This window comes from Triturus cristatus, chromosome 9 (assembly GCF_964204655.1).
Source record: "Triturus cristatus chromosome 9, aTriCri1.1, whole genome shotgun sequence".
NCBI classification, from domain to species: Eukaryota; Metazoa; Chordata; class Amphibia; order Caudata; family Salamandridae; genus Triturus; species Triturus cristatus.
The window spans coordinates 269984209-270006133 of record NC_140592.1 but is presented as its reverse complement, the minus strand read 5'-3'; the positions used below and the strand labels follow the sequence as shown (position 1 = coordinate 270006133).

Here is a 21925-nt window from a genome sequence, read left to right as displayed (position 1 = left end):
CTCAAATTGCATAGTTACCTTTGGGAATAATTAACCCATAAATCAATTCACCCTAAAGATCCTGTTAATATTCAGGTCTTTGTTTCACCTCCTAGGTCCTGAAGAAAGCCCACGTGACCCTTCGGGGCACAACAAGGGCTGAAACATGTCGACCTTTTTAATGGCACCTTAGAATGCACAGGGTCTTAACTCACCCTGAGTGCACACTGACTAAACGCACTAACATCTAGTACAATTAAAGATTTTTTACTAGCTCTGTTGGTTTTTAATTATCTCCATTTTTTTCACCACTGAACACTTCACCAAACTCACTCTCATTTTTTATTTTACGATCACTACCAAAACAACCAGTGGCACGATCTCCAGGTGGAGAAAGCATAACAGCAAACCCAATGATGATGCTGTCACGTTACTAATAACGAAGCGGAGAATGAAAATATACCGCTAACATCCGAAACGTTTATAACGTGATTGAGGGTTTTTAAAACAGTACCTTTACTGTCCTTGCACACCCTGGTTCTTTGGGACTAGTGATCCACTCCCTTTTGATTTACTAGATACTTATGACAAGGAAGCTGAGTGGATCAGCAGATCTTCCTTCTCCCTCCAGTTTGATTACTATAATATTTAGCAGCGTGCAGCTGTGGGAGTTTCCCCTCCCCCCCCCATTTTTTACGTCCTTCACCCAAGACACTGCCTGTGGTAAGTCATCATGTCCGAGAATCTAGGCTTGAGCTACTCCACGGAAGAAATTAATGCGATTCTGTCCCTTCCTTCGCTACTACATGACAGAGATATCACACAGACCCTAGCCCAGACTACAGACTGGGATGAGCTATCAGAAACAAAGAAAGAACAAGTGCGCACAGCCATCCATGGCGTAATTATGACAGAGTACCTACGCGCCAACGCAGCACCAAGAGGACTTTGGGTAAACAATGCCCCACGCATTTTCCTTCAAGACCTAGTCTTTCGAAAAGATTGGTCTTCCATCTCTTGGAAGTGCACCCGAGATTACCTAGTTCTCATAATAAAAACCGCCACACGCCTTACAGAAGAATTGACGATCAAAATACAAATACTAGAAACGAAAATCAAGAGCACGGTACAGCTAACTGTATATAAAAAAAGGTTAGAAGAAATCAATAAAGAGATGAACGAAACAAAGGACTACATCACACAGAACAAGATCCAAAAATTAGGGAAGGATCTGAAAAAATTCTCAATGGAAAAAATGCACCCTTACAGTGCAGATGATTACAAGATCCCGGATGACACTTTTGACAACTCAAGTATTTCAAGCACAGGTTCAACGAATAATGGCTCTGACTGGAGTGGAGAAGAATCCTATACACCGAGGAGGAACAGAGGTCAATACAGACGCCAAAACAGAAGAAGACCAAACACCTGGTTCAATCCCTACTTTGGCACACAGACACCTCAAATGCCCTTTACACCTTTCAATCCCAACCTTCCAGCCTGGGCAAACCCTTTCTATCCAGGTCCTCCACCTATGGGCCCTCCAGTAATGCCTGACATGGGATCCAACTACACGCATAGACCGCCTTTTTTAGGGAGAGGCCAGACAACCCACAGGACAAGACGCAAAGGGGTCACCTGGTCAGACCAACAACACCAAGTCCACACGAGGAGCATGACGGGCGCAAAAGCGGGAACAAGCACAACAACCTGATTTTCAACCTCACCAACGTAAGACTTACCAAAGAACAAGAGGATGTTCTTAACAAAGGTCTTAGTTACGTACCCACACCACCCGTAGACATCTTTAGACTCCAGTGTGAAATGGCTGAATTCTGCAGGAAGATCAAGCTGAAAGCTTTCTTCAATGGAAAAGAAGAAACAACGAAGGACGGCGATACGACACTCCGCCGTAAATCCAACTTCTGCCCACTTAACCACCAAGTTCCAGTAGAAGTACTAGCCTTCGAACAGGCCATAATGAAAGAAGTGGGTGATCTGAAAGACCAAACCAGAAGACCTTTCAAGAATATAACTAATGCTGAACAAAGAGCACTAGATACATTACGACAAGACCAAGAGCTAGTAATTAAACCAGCGGACAAGGGAGGTGGCATTGTGCTTCTCAGTAAAGAAGGCTATCATCAACAGTGCATCGAATTACTCTCTGACGAAAAATTCTACGAAGTCATCAGGACAGACCCGACCCAACGCTTACAGAACACCATTGCCATCATGGTCGATGAAGCAGAAACCAACAACTGGGTCTCCAAGACTGAAGCGGAGTTTCTGATAACCAAGACACCAAGAATGCCTTACTTTTATTCTTTACCTAAAATCCACAAAGAACGACGCCCACCACCCGGACGTCCGATTGTCTCTGGAATCGGTTCTAGTTTAGAACCATTGTCACAATTTGCTGACCACTACTTGCGACCATTAGTACAAAAAACTCCCACCTATTTGAAAGACACAAAAGATCTACTTAACCACTTACAGAGCCTACAATACTCACAGGACAGAATGTTACTAGTGGGACTTGACATCGAAAGTCTGTACACGAGCCTTCCGCAACAGAAAACCCTGGAGACCTTAGAGACCCTTCTCTTCAGCCAACAATGGGAACACAAGACACCGAGACATTTCGTACTTGAGTGCTGTAGGTTAGCACTTACAGAAAACCATTTTGAATACAACAAAATCATGTATAAACAGCGCCATGGTACTTCAATGGGCAGTACCTTTGCGCCGAGTGTAGCGGGGCTCTATGTCAGCAATTTTGAAACCACATACATCCATGACCCCTCCAATCCCTTCCTGAGCCAAATCGTGTTCTGGAAGCGATATATAGATGACGTGCTTCTGATATGGGAAGGAAATAATGAAGATCTGAGCGAATTCCACCAATGGCTCAATACCAGGGATGACTGCTTGAAATTTACATACACAGCGGATCCCAACAAACTTGACTTCCTAGATGTCACTATCTTCAACGATGGGGACAATCTACAAACTAAGACCTACTTCAAACCCACAGCTAAGAACAGCCTGTTATCATTCAACAGCTTTCACCCACGTCCATTGAGGGAAAACCTCCCGTATGGACAGTTCCTACGACTCAGAAGAAACTGCAGCAACATCAGAGACTACAAAAGCCAGGCAATGGAACTAAGTGAAAAACTACAAACCAGAGACTACCCCATACACATTATCAATAAATGCCAGAAAAGGGCAAGGAATCAGCCAAGAGAGATCCTCCTAGACACCACAGTAAAGGAATCCACCTTGGATCAGCTGACATGTGTTAGCACTTATAGTACTGTGACAAACGAGATCAAGAAAATCGTCAACAAGAACTGGCGAACTCTGACTTCGGGAAACTTGAAATGGCCAAAACCCAGATTCTCAAATAAAAGAACAAGGAACCTTAAAGACATACTCGTACACACAAGACCTTTGGAAAAACCAGCCACGAAGATACAACAAGGCCTCTGGCACAACACACCGGTCACAGGACACTTCCCGTGCGGGTCATGCTCAGTTTGCCACCTGACAACAGCAACCAGAAATTTACAGCTATCACCCAACCTAAACTGGACCATAAGAGCGCACACTAACTGCAATACCACCCACGCTATCTACATGATCACGTGCCCATGCGGCTTGCGCTACATTGGAATGACCTGCAGGAAAGTTAAACAACGACTCTGCGAACATCGCAGCAACGTCAAGTGCAAGAGAAGCACTACGAAGATGAGCAATCACTTCCTGGAACAAGGACATACTGTCAACGACCTACGTTGGGTAATCCTAGAAACCCTTGCTAACAAGAACAACCAAGCAGAGAAAGTTTTGTTCGAAAAAGAACAAAGATGGGTCCACAGACTTTCAACGAATACCCATGGTTTGAATGACAATATACCATGGTTGAGTATATTGAGAAAATAATGTTCTGACCCCCTGTCTTTCAAGACTTCATTGCCAATACTTGAGAATCTGGCTAAATATATATCACCCTCTAAAAAGCTTAAGGGTTGATGTATATGATCGAGCATATGTAGTCCCTTATGAGGACACACGCTGCTGACAATGATTTAAAGGTGACCATCAGGCATGTTCATAGCGCCTTCTCCATAAAGAGTCTCTTCAACAACACCTTTTTCTTTTTTAATCCCCTTGTGCACATTTCTAAATAATTTGCATCAATGTCATCAATTCCGCTGTTCTACCTACATAGAATCGGTAATCACCACTCCTTACCGCTCAGTTTCCTAAATTCTACATGGCCCATCTCTGAGTAGTCTTTCGACTATTTCTACGCGGTCCATATCAGATATAACGCGAGCTCTGAGGTCCTACCGGCAGTACCGGGTCGACTAGGGCAGAGCCAGCACAGAAGCCGCGTCCAGCGCTGAAGAGGTTAGCGAGATGATGGACTGAACTTCACTACAGAACCGTAATGTATTTCTTGGTCCAAGTTTGACAGTTCAAACCCTGCGTTTCTTCTTTATTATCCTTGTAGAGCGCGAGCGACCGCCCTACTCCACACCCGCTGTTACCCACAGTAACGGGAAACAGGTACGGAAGCCCATTCAAATCACACGCGCCGCCTCCGTTTTTGAGCACCAGTTACTAATAATTCCATCAATATATCCCGGTTATATTTATATTTATATTTACTCGCACTATGCAACATCAGGCAGCGCTAATGCTGAATCTAATTTACAAGCTGCTGTAAGCTTCTAAAATTCATACGTAAGCTTCAACTACTCTGCGTAAAATATAAAAGCTGCCATGAGTACGTAAATTAACCGCTTCTGAGCTAATCGAAAAAACATGAGCGCTACTAAGACATCTGTGAATACCTAAGCACAGTCTTTAATGAACACAGATCTACTGTCATGATTACGCGCCTTTGCACTTCCCCAAGTAGACTCCTTTTTTAACACGCGGTTGCGAGTTTTGGACAACAAAGGCTGTCAGTACTGTCATCCTGATCTAATAATGAGTCTCTTTATACATTCAGCTGTACTATTGATACAATCACATATGAGCGCTCTGTACACCTTATATGACAAGATGGAATGTGGAATCTCTTACGAGTTGCTGAAGGAGGGACGAATTTTGCCATACGAAATATGGGACACATTTAGTGTCTTGACTCTAAAAATTGCCATTTTCCAGTTGCTGCAGACAACCTTATAGACTTATAGACTTAAAGGAACTGTTTGTGTATAGTTGGCTGTCTGTTTTTGACAAATGTGTTATGACAATCTGTTTTTATCTCCACAACTGATTATTTTAACAAGGTCTGTTTTTCTTTCCTTCCCCACCTTACTTCTTGAAACTACTTTTACAGGCTCAAATTGCATAGTTACCTTTGGGAATAATTAACCCATAAATCAATTCACCCTAAAGATCCTGTTAATATTCAGGTCTTGGTTTCACCTCCTAGGTCCTGAAGAAAGCCCACGTGACCCTTCGGGGCACAACAAGGGCTGAAACATGTCGACCTTTTTAATGGCACCTTAGAATGCACAGGGTCTTAACTCACCCTGAGTGCACACTGACTAAACGCACTAACATCTAGTACAATTAAAGATTTTTTACTAGCTCTGTTGGTTTTTAATTATCTCCATTTTTTTCACCACTGAACACTTCACCAAACTCACTCTCATTTTTTATTTTACGATCACTACCAAAACAACCAGTGGCACGATCTCCAGGTGGAGAAAGCATAACAGCAAACCCAATGATGATGCTGTCACGTTACTAATAACGAAGCGGAGAATGAAAATATACCGCTAACATCCGAAACGTTTATAACGTGATTGAGGGTTTTTAAAACAGTACCTTTACTGTCCTTGCACACCCTGGTTCTTTGGGACTAGTGATCCACTCCCTTTTGATTTACTAGATACTTATGACAAGGAAGCTGAGTGGATCAGCAGATCTTCCTTCTCCCTCCAGTTTGATTACTATAATAGCATGTAAGGCCACCAACTCGACCAGCACCTCTGCACCCGGGTGCCCCAGAGAAGGTAAACTGTAACTGCTGGTGGTACTTTGGACCTTACTAAGCTACCACATTAAGTCCTGAAGCGGACCCCCGGAAACCTACTTCAAGTACCTGAACGCCGTATATGTCTTTTTCACCCATAGGAAAACACTGCGAGTAAGCCGTGTTGCCAGCTAAGTGGAGTGTGGCCATGCACTGGCGTTCCCCCACAGGTCCCCCGCTCGCGGCATGGGTGGGAGCAATACACAAATGGGCTGCAGCAGAGGAAGAAGCGTTGCGGTAGGTGAGGGGGGTACGCAAGCATCCCATCTCCATGGAGTGTGCCCTATTACTACACCGCTTCAAGCAATCGAATCCTGGTGAGGACCCAGGCGCTGGCGTGCATACGCCAACGGACCCACAACCACAGGTTCAGACCACAAACGAACATACCAGACCTTCCCCGGTAGCGTGATCATACCGCTGTCAGTAGTACCACACACTACATCACACTAGACGGCCGAATATTGGAGCTAGACCGACACAGCTATATTGACTAACGAGACACGTAACACCCAGGCGCCTAATCCGACATCTGACATCAGTACCCGAAAAATTCCATGAACCATTGCCCAGTTTTTATACCCCTGTTCTATGCGGCATGCACACAACCTGAGACCCCAAGGTTTACAAAATGTCTATCGACCATCCCCCTTTTTCTGAATAGTGCTATATTGTGATATGAGATGTAAACATGCAATCCAACTGAATGTATTCTATCCTTACTATTTGTCATGGTAAACTATAAATGCCAATAAAAATACGTTATAAAAAAAAATGATAAAAAAAGGAACAAGCTTTGGCATAGCCAATCGGTCTCGCCTTTGGGACCTTATAAGTGTTTAGCAATGCAACAGTTGCATAACTAAATACTTATAAGGTCCCCAAAGCGAGACCTATTGGCTATGCAAAGCGGCCGCGAAAGTGAAAGTAATCGCGGTAAAGCGCGGCGCGCACGTGCACTGTGGCTCTAGGCTGGCCTGGTAGCACTTTTTGGAGCCCTCTCAATAAGTCTCGCCAGACCAGCGCATGCGCTGGGTCAGGCGAGACCTAAAAAAGGAAGACACTGCGAGTAAAGACGCATTTAAGTGAAAATTTTACCTACCTGTGAAATTCGACATTTCAAAAATTACTTACTTTCTTACGATATTCTTGGTAGCAAAATTTACATAAGAATAGGAGTTATTTTTTCTAAATTGGTCTTGGATTTATTCTTTGTGTGTGTGTCTCATTTATTGCCTCAGAATACAACAAATGCTGAGCACTACCCTCTCATAAGCCCAAACTGTTTGCCAACACTACCATAAAGAGAGTATTTAGTGTTATAATTTTTGCCTCTGTAAACCAATAAGGGTTGCCATGATTCTCTGCACAGTGTTCCTCATTTTTGGTGCACTATTTAGATAGCCAGCTTCCTACATCAACCAGTCCAGTTTTTTAATTTAGTCTACAGCACTCTACATGATAATAAAGGGACATCTTGCAGCAAAGAACGGGAGACTCCCATTCAATCAAACTGGATTCACAAGGAGCCAGGGCACACTAACTAACTTCATAGCTGTGGGCTTGATACTCAGCAGAGCAGAGCAAAGGCACCAGGTACACCTATGCGTTTTGTCACCTTCAGGGCAACCTTCGACTGTGTTCCACGTAACAGGCTGTGCGCCAAGCTTAAGCAATGGGGAATTCCACCCAAAATCCTGCAAGCAATCAGGCTGCTATACACAGATATGTGGGTTAAACTCAAGATCGGAGATGGTACTCAGCTGTCAAGGAAAGTCAAAACATCTTCCTGTTTAAAACAACATTGTGTTTTATTTGGAACCACTTTTATTCAATTTAAGTATTGCAGACCCTTCCACAGAACTGGACCTGCAGATATCCCACGTCCAGTGTCTGGGTGGCCAGCAAGTGTCAAACATCCTGTATGCCGATGATCTACTACTTCTCAGCAACACAAAAAAAGTCCTACAGAGGCTACTTAATTGCCTCGGCACATATGCAGATAAAAACGAGCTGGAAGTAAACCGTAAAAAAACAGAAGTGATTGCATTCAACTGCTGCATTTAAAAAAAGCGCAATTGGCATCTCAGTGGAAAAACAATCGACAAAGCAATGATCTATGTGTATCTAGGAGTCAAAAAAGATGCAAGAGGCACATTTGCACCCCATAGAGGCAATTAAAGGGAAAGCACAGGCACTTAATCTTACTTTTTCTACAATGGCAAGATCCATCCGAGGCCATAACCTGAAACCACTGGCGGCAGTATTGAAGAATAATTTGTTACCAACTCTTGCGTATAGATCACAAGTAATGTTAGGTGCCGAGGCCAAACTTTTAGATAAAATACTGATAAGATCATATAAACAAACCTTTCAATTACCCAGATCTGCATCGCCCGCTCAAATTCGATTGAAGTTTTCATTAACAAAACAGACACTCGCCAGGCCCACGGCATATGTTAAATGCTACCACAAACTACAATCCTCCACAGATGACACCCTGGCTCATCAAGTCTGGTCTGAAATAAATCTTCGAAAGGGGAATGGCGAATACAAAAAATATCTTGAGAGTAGCATAGAGAAGCTCGAAATGGGCGACCTATAGAACACAAGTACATCAGGGCAAGCTTTCAGGAGATCAGTAAAGAAATCAATAAAATTACAAAGGAAAACTGTCCAAGTGGTCTCAAGGGTGGCTGGCCTTGAAATCTTATGCTACCCTAAGAGAATCCCTCCTTCTGGAAGCAACCTAAGATTGGAAGATAAAACAGAGCTTATTAGCACGAAGACTTGGTGATATCCCCATGTTAGATTATCTTCCAAAATGGAGGGAAGAGGAGCAAGCAGAGGTTAAGAACTGCTGTCTGTGCCATCAGGCAGAAGAAACTTTGCAGCATGTTAAATGTATTTGTCCTGCCCTGGCCACGCAGCGAAAAGTCTGCGGACAAAAAGAGTTTAACAACCTGAGTGTCAGGACCTGTAGATTTGCTCTGATGGAGTCATTGGATCCAAAGAATACAATGGTGAACATTAGACTGGTACAAATGTAAAAGCCTTGTCAAAACACATGAACAGACATAGGTGGGGTAGAGGGAGAGGTGAAGAAGGCCTCCGCTAAGATCTTCTGGGTGTACTACGTACTGGCGGGCTGCTAGGGAAACTGAACATCAGTTGCTTTCTATCCCGTTAGACTAAGTATAAATTGAACATCATCTCGTCTGTCCCTGGATTATCTGCACTTTATGCATAAATTGGCACGATTGTAATAATATTTTAGCGGGCTGCTAGGGGCCACAAGCTCTGCTGTCTTTATGTCCAGAAAGTCAAACAGCACCTTCAAACCTCCTCCTTTCTGGTAGCTAAATATCAGTAACTTCTACGTAAATTTGCACACCACACTGGCTTCGCTAGCTTTTTGAGCATTATGCACATTTTGCACCTTATGTGAAACCGACGAGTGTATATGCAGCAAATTCTGTATTAATGACTGCTCCCAAAATGGGAATTAATGTGTTTTTAGATTCTGTATTTACTTGTTTTACTGTGTATGCTCTTCTGTAGAAGTTTATTGTTTTAATTGACTAATAAACACATTATACTACTACTACCACTCTGCAAGACCCAACTTATGCAGAAAGGTGAAACTATTAAGCCCAGAATATGAAGAACCTTTGATTAAAAACTCAAAACTAACTCAAGGTGACACATATAAATGGAGCTAATTATCAGCTCATGCTCAAAAGAGGTTTGAAGAGATCATTCGCCTAAGGAACTGCTAGTAACAATACAGAGCACTGTACAATAGGCAACTTGTGCTTTTCTATCTGAAATCAGGACTGAATGAATTTAATGGTTTCTCATTTAATCAAAACGGATAGAAAAATAGCAATAATATGTGGTTGGTTAAAAAAATAATATCCATTTTACCGACTTCTCAAAAAAATTGAAAGGATAAAGAAGGGTTATGACAATACCCAAAGGAAAATGCCTTTTGCCCCTAGCCAAAGAAGCCACAAATAGCCATGAACTCATCACCAAGTCTGAATACAAAAAATACGGGTTGTAGTACCATACCAAATTTAAGGTAAGGTGAGATGCTATTCATTTTCCAAACCCTTCACTGGAACCGGTATGTACGGTGCACCTAGACTATCCAGTTTTGGGTTTACTGATATTAACTGATCACAACCCACCGAAAAGGAGACATCCCTCATCTGTGTAAACATGTAAACACTTGCACAACCACAAACTTAGATGCCATATAAAGAAAGGTAAGTGAGAGCGAATTAGTTCTTATTTATTCTTGAAGGGGCCAACTTAATGTAACTGTTATACAAGGTAGCAGCAATAAAGACAGATCTAAGATTATTCTGCATTCGTTTTGTTGTTTAGGGAGGTCACTGAAATATTGTTTCTTCTTCCCTTTGTTTCCTCCAGTTTGTGTGCAGGGATTAAATGTACAGGACTTAGAAGTATGTTTTAGGTATGGTATAATTATTTTACACACTGTAGATAATCTCAGAATATTGAAATCATATTAGATATTTAGCTAGTGTTCAATTATGAATATGCTACTTACCAGTATGCATCTGTTCTTGGCATGTAGGGCTGCTGACATTCATATCTGTGCATAGATCGCCGCCTAGTGTTGGGTCTGGATGTTTGCACGTTGTTGTCCTGGAAGAGTCTTCGAAGTATACTGAGATAGGTGACTCCTCCCCTGGACCACAGTGCGCATGGGCATCCTCTCCATCCTCAGATTGTTTTTCGCCATTGTGGCAGTGATGGAGTAGATATAGAAAGTGATGACCATGCTATGCAGTAATTCTGAGAGCTGCAGCTGCTACAGGCGCCGGGGAGGAGGGCGGGCGATATGAATGTCAGCAGCCCTACATGCCAAGAACAGATGCATACTGGTAAGTAGCATATTCAGTTCGAGGCATGTGAGCTGCTGAATTCATATCTGTGCATAGAATATATAGCAGTACCTCCCATTAGCGGCGGCCACCAGTGCCAGCTGCAGCGGTCTGAAAAAGAGTTTTGAGAACAGCCTGTCCTACAGCTGCCTGCTGTTTTGAGTGTACATCTACACAATAGTGTTTGGTAAATGTATGTATAGTGGACCATGTGGCTGCTCTACATATATCATGTAAAGGAATGTTTCCCAGGAAAGCCATGGAGGCCCCTAACTTACGTGTTGAGTGGGCCCGTGGGGGAATCGTTAATGTGCGTTTAGCCTTTTGATAGCAAATTTGAATACATTTAACGATCCATCTGGCTATACCTGCCTTGGAGATTGCGTTGCCTTTGTGTTGTGGGGAAAAGGCGACGAAAAGTTGTTTCGTTTTCCTAAAGTTTTTAGTTCTGTCTATGTAGAACATGAGGGCTCTTTTGACGTCTAGTGTATGGAGCATTCTTTCAGCGACATTTTGTGGATTCTGAAAGAAAACAGGCAGTTCAATGGTTTGATTCATGTGGAACTGCGATATTACTTTAGGCATGAATTTGGGGTTGGTACGTAGTACGACCCTGTTTGCGTGAACCTGTATGAATGGCTCTTGAATGGTTAGTGCCTGGAGTTCACTAACTCTTCTCAACGAAGTGATTGCTACTAGGAAAGCCACCTTCCAGGTGAGGAATTGAATCTCACATGAGTGGAGAGGTTCGAAGGGTGGACCCATCAGTCGGGTGAGGACCAAGTTGAGGTTCCACACTGGTGCTGGTGGGTGTCTTGGGGGAATCACTCGTTTAAGTCCCTCCAAGAAGGCTTTGATGGCAGGCACTCTGAATAAAGAGAGGTGCTGCCTGTTTTGGAGATAGGCTGCTATTGCGGTTAAATGGATACGTATTGAGGTGTATGCCAGATTGCATCGGTATAGGTGTAAGAGGTAACAGATTATGTTTTGAGTGGATGAGTCTAGCGGGTTAATGTCATTGTTATTACAATAAATGACAAACCTCTTCCATTTGGCTGCATAGCAAGCTCTGGTAGTGGGTCTCCTAGCTTCCTTAATGATGTCCATACAGTCAGGTGGCAGGTTTAGGTGGCCAAACTCTAGGACCTCAGGAGCCAGATTGCCAGGTTCAGCTGTTGCGGATCTGGGTGCTGAATTTCTCCATGGTTCTGTGTCAAAAGCGCGGGTTTGATCCGCAGCCTTTGATGCGGCACCACGGAAAGCTCCAGAAAGGTGGTGTACCATGGCTGGCGTGCCCATGTTGGAGCAACCAGGATGTGTGTCAGTGAGTGCTGTCGCAGTTTGCATGCCACTAGCGGTATCAACGGCGCTGGGGGAAAAGCGTACGCAAATCTGCCGGACCAGTTCATCCATATCGCATTGCCCTGCGACTGTGGATGTGGGAACCTGGCGGCAAAGCTTTGGCATTTTGCGTTTTCCCTTGTGGCGAATAGGTCTATCTCTGGATGACCCCACTGCTGGAAGTACGGTTGGAGTACTGATGGGTGTAACTCCCACTCGTGCATTTGGTGGCTGTGTCTGCTGAGCAGATCCGCCATCTGGTTGTCCTTGCCGGGGAGGTGTTCCGCCATGAGGAATATGTTCCTCTGAATGGCCCACTTCCACATGCTCTGAGCCAGATGAGACAACTGTGGAGAGTGTGTTCCTCCCTGCTTTTGTATGTAGTACATGGCAGTCATGTTGTCCGTCCGGATCAACACGACCTTGTTGCACAGGTGTACTTTGAATGCTTTAATAGCCAGGAAGATTGCCATCAGTTCCAGAAGGTTGATGTGCATCTTCTTTTGTTGTGTAGTCCATAGTCCCTGCACTGTGTAATTGAGTACATGGGCTCCCCATCCCTGGAGAGACGCGTCCGCTGTCAGTATTATTTGTGGAACAGGCTCTTGGAACGGTCGGCCCTTGCAAAGGTTTTGTGGATTCCACCAATGCAGAGAGTTGTATGCCCGACCGCTCACCAACACTAGGTCTTTTAATTGCCCGTGAGCCTGATTCCATTGACGTGCTAAGCACTCCTGAAGCGGGCGCATATGTAGTCTCGCGTGTGGGACTATGAAAATGCAGGAGGCCATCATGCCTATCAACTGCATGAACACTCGCGCAGGAAGGGAGTGTTGGCGTTTGAACTTGGAAATCAGCATTTGCATGCTGTTGATCCTCACTAAATTTGGCTGAGCTGTGGCTGCCAGAGTGTCTATGGTCGCACCTAGGTACGGTTGTACGTGTGCGGGTTGGAGATGTGATTTCGGGTAATTTAGTGAGAATCCCAGACGGTGAAGAAGGTGAATGGTGCGGGACATGTGGCTGGCACATTGCTGGGCTGACTTTGCCTGAACAAGCCAGTCGTCCAGGTAAGGGTAGATGTGAATGTGTTGCCTTCGTAGATGTGCAGCCACGGTAGCTAGGCACTTTGTGAAAACTCTGGGTGCTGTTGTCACTCCGAAGGGGAGGACTTTGAATTGATAGTGCTGCCCCTGAATGGTGAACCGGAGATATTTTCTGTGTGACGGGTGTATGGGTATGTGGAAATACGCATCTTTGAGGACTAGCGTGGCTAGGAAGTCTCCCTGTTTGAGCAGCGGGAGGACTTGTTGTAGGGTGAGCATGTGGAAATGCTCTGAGAGAATGTAGCGGTTGAGGGGTCTCAGGTCTAGTATAGGTCTGAGTGACCCGTCCTTTTTTGGTATTAAGAAGTACAGGGAGTACACCCCCGTACCTTGCTCGTGGACGGGTACGACCTCTATTGCGCCTTTTTTCAGCATACTTAGCACTTCCTGCTGTAATAGCGCTAAGTGCTCTGAGGACATAGGACGGTGTTTTGGCGGTATTGTGGGTGGAGTGGAGGTTAATTCTAGGCAGTAACTGTGTTTGATAATATCTTTGACCCACCTGTCCGTGGTGATGGAGTTCCACGTGGACAGGAACCTTTGTAGCCTCCCCCCGACAGGTGTTATGTGGTCGGGAGGAAGGGAGAGGGCGTCACTGTTTGTTCTTGGGGGAGGACCTGGTATTGCCGTATCCGCGTCCTCTGCCCTTTGTGCTGGAGCCACGATATCCACCCCTGGTGTTTTTATCGTAGGTACTTTGTGTGTTGCCCTTGTTGTAGGTTTGCTGTGACCCCTGTCCTCTACCTGCTCCTCTATTTCCGGGGCGACGAAAGGAGCCACTCCGAAAGGTCTGCGTTTGGAGAGCCCCCATGGACTTTGCAGTGTCCGTGTTTTTATTTTTTCTAGGGTGGTGTCAACCTCTGGTCCGAATAAGTAGTCGGGGTTGACCGGTTGATTGAGAATGTTATTTTGAACCTCAGGTTTGAATCCGGAGATTCGTAACCAGGCGTGTCGTCCTAACATGACGCTGGTGTTTATTGCTCTGGCAGCTGTATCTGCGGCATCCAGTGCACACTTAATGGATGCGTTTGTGAGGAGTTGTCCCTCCCTGATGAGGATCTCTGCTCCCTCTTTGTATTGGTCAGGGAGATGTTGGAGTAGGGTTTCTAATGTGTCATAGTGTGCGCGATCGTAGCGAGCTAGGAGCGCCTGGGTATTGGCAATACGCCATATGTTAGCTGCCTGGGCTGCAACCCGTTTGCCGGAGGTCTCTAGCACCTTGGACTCTTTGTCCGGGGGAGGAGCATCCCCAGTTGTCTGCGAGTGCGCCCGTTTGCGAGCATTAGCGACTACGATGGAGTCCAGAGGCAACTGGCCTCTAATGTAAGTAGGGTCCCCAGGCGCCGACCTATATTTCTTGTCGATCCTGGGTTTTATTACTCTTGCCCTGGTGGGTTCTTTGAAAATGTCCTTTGCTGGTGTGAGGACACCTTTCAGCATGGGTAGAGTTTTGATATTCCTTTCTGAGGATGCGAAAGTATCCATTAGAAAATCGTCCTCGATTGTGTCAGAGTGGAGTTGCACACCATGATTGGCCGCAGCACGTTCAATTAGGGCGTTGAATGCGGCAGTGTCCTCTGTGGGAGACGTTTTTGCGCCATATAGCTGCGTGTCCTGTGTATCCATAGGTGCACCCGTGTCCACAGGGTCATCCCAAGCCTGGTCAGGGTCCTGTTGGCCTTCAGGGTCCATCTCTCTGGGGTAGGGGACGTCGTCACCCATATAGTCCTCCAAAACGTCGGTTTCGGAGTGTGTCGGAGAGAAGGACTGTGGATCTGGGTAAGAGGTATGGAGACGTTCGTAAAGAACTGGTTCCGCATCCGCTGGCAGCTTTTTCTTTAGCGGGATCCGGTAGGAGTCCAAAGCGTGTTCGGAAGATATTCTCCGCTTGTGGAGCATAATTCTGCCGTTGTAGGCATCGATGATGTGGGACGGTGACGTCTCCGTAGGAGAGCGTTCGGCAGGTGTGATCCTAGTTTGGGTGACACGTGTTCTTATTTCAAACAATTTGGGCGCCGTGGATGGCGGCAGGCCAAAAGTGATATGGGGTGGTGCTGGAGAAGCTTTCTGAGCTTTTTTCGGCTCGGAGCCTGACGTGTCCTGGAGGGCAGCCTTTTCTTTGATGCGTTGCAAGGACGCTGCAACTTGTCGCACCTGGAACGCCGACGGTTCTTTGGAGCCGAGCGGTTCTGTAGAGGCAGGCGTGGACTTCTTCGGGGCCACGGGGTTATCGAGTCGAGGAGAGGTAGTAGCCGTCGAAGGCGTCGATGATTGGGCCTTAGGTGCTGCTTTCGAAGCGGTGTGCGACGCAGCGGCCATTTTGACCTTCGTGGCTGGAGCCGATGGTTTCGGTGCCGGGTGCCGAGGCGGTTTGGCGGTACCGATGGCCTTTTTCCGTGTGTCGGCGCCGACGTCGGCTGCTGCGAGTTCGGCACCAAAGTCCCGTTTGGTGCGGTCGGTGCCGACGGGTTTGGCTGGCGTCGAAGGTGTAGTGGGCTTCGATCCGACCAGTGTCACTTTCAGTTTCGGTTTCTGTGGAACCGACACGACTTTTGGTTTCGGTTTCGAGGAAGGGAAACCAGTCATTTTGGGTACTAATGGCTGTCGCTGAATGTCCGAGGGCGGGCCCGAGGGCGGGGCCGAAGAACTGCGGGACAGGTCTTGGGTAAGGCCCGAAGGCGATCCCTCGACCGGAGCCATAGACTGACGCACTGGGATATCCTCCGTCTGTACGGGTAGGCCTTGCTCGTCACCGGAGCTAATTTCTTCGGCCCCTAAGGCCTCATCGTAGTCTCCTACCTCGGTGTCGGCTTCATCTCTGTGAAAGAGTTGTTCTTCGATGTCTTCCGATCCGGAATCGTGTTCGGAAGCGGGGCTGGAGGGTAGGTTCTCCACGCCTTCCACATCTTCGTCCTCGGCGCTGAAGATGTTGGTTGGGGCCGGTGCCGCTTGCTGCGCTTCAAGTCTCGCTGCTCGTCGATTCCGGAGAGTCTTTTTGGATCGGAATCGGGCACAGGCCATACATGTGGATTCGTCGTGATCCGGTGAAAGGCATTTGTTGCACACCGGGTGGACGTCGACATGGGGATATTTCGCATTGCAAACAGGACACCGCTTGAATGGTGTCCTCGATTCCATCGTCGATGTGGGGTCGATGGTCGGATAAGATGCGAAAAAGTTGGTTTTGTTAAGTCAGTAAACTAACAAGTAACTGTCGATACCGATCGGGAACAGTACAGACGCGAACTAAAGGCCTTTTGGCCTGAAAAAAAGTTTTCCCTAACTTGAGTCAAGATAAGCACATCCGAACCCAATGGCAGAAAAAAACAATCTGAGGATGGAGAGGATGCCCATGCGCACTGTGGTCCAGGGGAGGAGTCACCTATCTCAGGATACTTCGAAGACTCTTCCAGGACAACAACGTGCAAACATCCGGACCCAACACTAGGCGGCGATCTATGCACAGATATGAATTCAGCAGCCCACATGCCTCGAACTTTCACTAATTAGTCATAAGAGTTATAAGACTCTTGGCCAGTATGTACTATCACATTTATCTACAGACAATGAATGGGTAAGAGTGTCTGTGAAAAGAGTGGTGTTGCAATGCACATGGTATAGTGATGAAAACATGACAAGACTATCCACATACCAACAAAATTAATAGCTGCATTATTAGATGTGATACCTCCAGGAAATCCGGGTTTTTTGTCCAACTGCGCTTTAGTTCTAGAGGTTTTGAGCTCATAGTTACAAAGTTTAAAGCAAAATTTCAAGTCCAAGCATATAATGTGATGTAATGGGGGCCACTTTGCAGTTATGTATGTCAATACAACAACAGCACCATCTTAATGTAGTCAGGCAAAGAATGCAGAAAGGCAGTGGTGAGCATGCATAAAGCTTCAAGTACAGGTGCCTTAGAAAGCAGGGCTACAAAGTATTCAGGTGTAATTAATAGTTTTAAGTGTTAACAAGGTGCTATATTGTTGGTGCGGTTGACTACCTCAACAATGCCATAATATTCAGAAAGAGTTGGTGAATGACCCCTTACTGTGTCCACACATTTTAAATAAAATATCTGAATAAAGCATTCTTAGATTTTAATCCATTAATAGTCCTGTAAACCAGACCGCGCCCTGACAGAGTTAGTGTGAGCAGTAATAAGATGTGAGAGAAGGTAATGAGATGCGATCACAAATTCAAGTGCAATACAGTCTTTCTATGCTTAAAATAACTTAACGTAAGCCCATCGTACATACACCCGATGGGAAGACATACTCTGCATCACTTCTACTTTAAATTAAATGTGTTTTATAACAATAACTGCAAAAACACTTGCTATATAAACACTGGAAAACACACAGTTTGTCCAAGCCAGTAAGTGCCAATTGATAATAGTACACACAAAACTGTTGTAGAACATTGACCCTGTGTAATAAACTACCAGAAAACTGTCAAGTAACAAAATATGACAATTCAAGTTTGTAAATCTGTATGGAAATGAGTAAGAGGTATTTAAATGGATGGGGGTGGAGGGGGCAAAAGTAACCTTTTCCATTAAAACTCCAATAGGAAATTCTTGGATAGCGGACTAGTGAGTACTGTTGGTGAGGGGGGGTCGGGGGGATAGTATAGCAAACACAAAGCATAGCTGAGACCACGTCCTCTGCATAGTACCCAATGCACAAAGATACTAGTTGTACTGGGATTGGATACACAGCCTACACTCAGGCTTTGTAGTCAGGGCCTAGAGATTGGGAGCTGTGAAACCTGGCACATATTTGATCCTACTAAGTAGTAAAGGCAACCATAATCTCCCTTTAGCAATGATGAGATCAGACAGCTACTTGTCTGTATTTTTGAACAAGTGATATTATTTTGGCAACGAGATTGGGGAGGCAATGAGTGGTTCCATCACCACTGGCTTGAGTACGTTCTAAAGACATGTCCTTTAGCTTGACCCCTAACCCTTCCAAAGTATACTGTAGGCATAAATAAGAAAGAAAGAAAAAAACATGTTTCAATCAGTTTCATAGACGTGCTGCAAATATGCAGATTCAGTGACAGAGCAAAGGCTGGTCATATTTCTAAATCCGAAACTATTGTCCTGTTTTATGTTTCATAAGGAGGGTGTAAATAAATCAGATATTGTTGTTCTTGTCCCATATGATTGCAATAGTTGTCAAAAATTACCAACAGGAAAGTACAATTGGTGGTGAACGTTAACTCATCTCATTATCGAGATTGCTTACCAGCACCAACAAAAAATGGTAACAGCATTCACGACTGCCAGATTTCAATGATTGCTGATGCTTCTTTGCAAATATGGACTTACAGATACCAGATTGAAACAAGCGGATACAAAAACATAAATCAGATTAAGTTTACCTGGTTAGAAGTTCTGGAGTAGAATTTTCAGCTAGTTTTACCAAAACGTTGAGACACTGATTCACAATATGTGCCCTCTGACAGCCTTGAATGGTCGTAGAAAGTCGCAAAAGTTGGAGTGTTTTTTTAAATAGCGGATGCTGTGGCTGATTGTCACTGTGACCTTCCGGATGCCCAGGAGTTCTTGGTTCATTATCGCAAGTGGTTGCTGGGTTATTACCCACCTTTAATGTTCCAACTACAACAGCAGTAGATCCTACTTTTCCACTGCACAATAATGTGCAAACAACTTCTTGGCTATAAAACACTAAATAATACAGGACACCTAGTGATGCAACTGTGCAATCCTCCAAACTGGACAAAAATTCTTCAGTGCTGGAGCCAATACTTTTTGTTGTGCTAGTGGATGACAAAGACTGCTTGTCAGATGGACCAATTCCTAATTTCTCCATGCCTTGTAGTGCCTGGCAGTACATTGTGACATGGTGCTCAACCAATGGCAAAATATGTACAGCACCTGAAAGCTTACATGGCTTTGGGAGGCTGAATAAGAACTTTTGGGTATGTGCTAAATCGTTTTTTGTCTGCCCATCATCCATCGCAATTAAATGCAATCCTGTAATCGCGAGCTTTTGTGCTTCTCTCAAAGAAGAAGGGGGAGCAAGTGGACCATCCTTGGAACCAGTAGTCTTGATCGTCGACAACCCTGTGGATTCACTGTTAACAGAAACACTGACAGTCAGAGGCTGGCATAGGAATACGTTTAGATGGTTAAACAACAAACAATTAAAATGTTTCCCCTAGTTCCATCTGAATACCTAAAGATAGTGGGCATGAACCTATCTTCACAACCGCACATGCTGAGGAGATTTATCAATTCTATTCATAGCTTACCCTTTTAGTTTTTTAACAGACTTCTTATAACTTAAAAACAAACCAGTCAAACCTTGAAACCAATGTGATGGATTTCACCCTTTAACTTCAGAGCAGAAGTTTTGGGAATAGAGTTGGGGTTGATTACATTACTTTTTAAAGGGGAAACGGACTCTCTACCTGCTGCATGGCTCGGCCACATGGATGATATATCTCAAAAAGGTAGAGCTCTCATATATATTCGCACACTTTTGTTAATGACACTAGGCGAGCTAATCAAAGAATAACATTCATCACCCACCATGACACCACATCACTCAGGAAATACTACAAGAGGGGGCAAATCTAATGAAGCCATTGGGTTCTTAACACCATCAATCATTTGAAGGAAGCTAATGAGTAATGGGATAAAGCTATAACAAATAACTAAATATGGAGACAGCATTCTAGCTGTAAATAAAACATGAAGTCGATTATGCAACTCCATCAATTTTTTTTAAAAGATATAGATGGAGAATTTTGGGTTAATGCTGAGCTACTTTTAAATTTTAACCAGATTTATGTTTGGCCAAGAAAATGTTAGGATTGTGAAACTAAAAATCGAACCCTCAGTTAAAACAACTGGCTCCGACCCCAAAAGGAGGAATCTCCGTCCAAAAATGGGAGTGCTACTCAAATGGGTGTAAACATGTATTTTGGACAAAGGAAAACAGTACCGTGGATGTAACAGGTCAGGAGGCCATTCTAATTTACCATGATTACACAGGAATATACGAATTATTGAATAGGTAAACACTGAAGTTCTCTTTAAAAGGCTACTGAAAAGATGAAGATGCAGGCTCACTGACTAGAAGAATGCTCTGACTGGATATCTGATACTTCTACAAAAACCAATGCGGACTAGAACTCTGTGCCACAACCTAGTTATGGAATTCCTATTACGAAAACCAGATGAGAGTAAACACCTATAGCCAGAAGTGGAAAGCGCATATTAGTTCACAGTCATTCAAGGTTCCATTATTATTTTACTAAATTATTTTTATTCCTACTGCCTAATTTCAGAAATGCCTGCCGAGTGCATTGTCCCATGTTATCACAGTAGGGATTAGCCACAGCATGATAAACGAATTAAAGTACAAATGGCACTTCATTGGGTCTGCCATGTGTACCTTTAGCCAAGTGGTCACAACAAACGGATTCTTTACAATTGGGCATGTTTTCTTCATCCATTTCCCATACTGGAGACAACATGTACTTTCACTGGAGAGATGTATCAAAGGATTTCAAGGTAAAACCACTCACTAAACATTCTTCCTTGGTCAACCTTGGAAGAGCTTCTGTGAGATGTGTCCAACAATTCTACGAAAGCAATACCACCCATAAAGGAACTCTAGAACATACCACTGAAATGTGATTTGGATTGAAGTAATTTTTCATAAAGAAATTGCTACATACCTACTACTGGCAGTTCTAAAAAATGACAAGCATTAAATGATCCACATTGTAACAAAAATCCTTTATCTCCCCTTTTAAATACACAAATTGCCTGGTAAGGCTACGGTTCAAAAACAGACATTCACTACAATGCAATTCAATAGAAACATGGCAAGCCTGATTACCAAAACGAATCTAATAGGTACACTTCTTGTATCCTTCCACCCAAACAGTACAATGAAAACAAGCCATCTATCAATCAATCAGTCTGAATTACAATAATAATACTATTCAAGAGGAGGTAGTTATTGATTGTGTTGGAGTAAGCCCCCCCCCCCCTAATCCACCTTGATCAAAAACTACCCAGGAGTGCCCTCCCCCTTGGATAACATTGCTTAAATAACACACGTGAGAAAGAAGGGAGCTAATGGGGAAGACTTACATTCTTCTTGAACATACTCACCTATTAAAAATGTTATTCTGCAACATAACTTCTGGAAGAGGTTCTGGACTACTGATGAGTAGGTGATAGAGACCTAATGACCCTGGAGCCATAGACTGTTTCATCAGTGCATTCAGCAAAATGGAACCTATAATAACAAGAGAAAGGGGTCATAAAACTCATGATCAAGAAATCAAATTATCTGTTCAGAGTGAATTATGAGCAGGTAACATTTTTGACTAAACACATGAGGCTTTGTCCTGAAATGTTGTCTCACTTAGATTTATTAGCCTTGGACTAAGTCTTATGAATGACAGCCCAGATTCTGCACATCAACGCTTTTAATTAGTTAGAGCATTAACAAAGTTATTAGCTATTTTGCTTA

At 44.2% G+C, this 21925-nt stretch overlaps 1 protein-coding gene across 2 annotated transcripts in view; it reads right to left on the bottom strand.

The window, feature by feature from the left end:
- Nucleotides 1–21925, bottom strand: part of ATRIP (ATR interacting protein) — a 277614-nt gene that overhangs the window by 148996 nt on the left and 106693 nt on the right. For both annotated transcript variants that reach the window (XM_085624893.1, XM_085624892.1), the window contains exons 8-9: nt 21562–21688; nt 18792–19508 (exon numbers count right to left, since the gene is read on the bottom strand). In XM_085624893.1, the coding sequence (XP_085481019.1) occupies nt 18792–19508; nt 21562–21688 (844 nt within the window). The remainder of the gene's footprint in view (nt 1–18791; nt 19509–21561; nt 21689–21925) is intronic.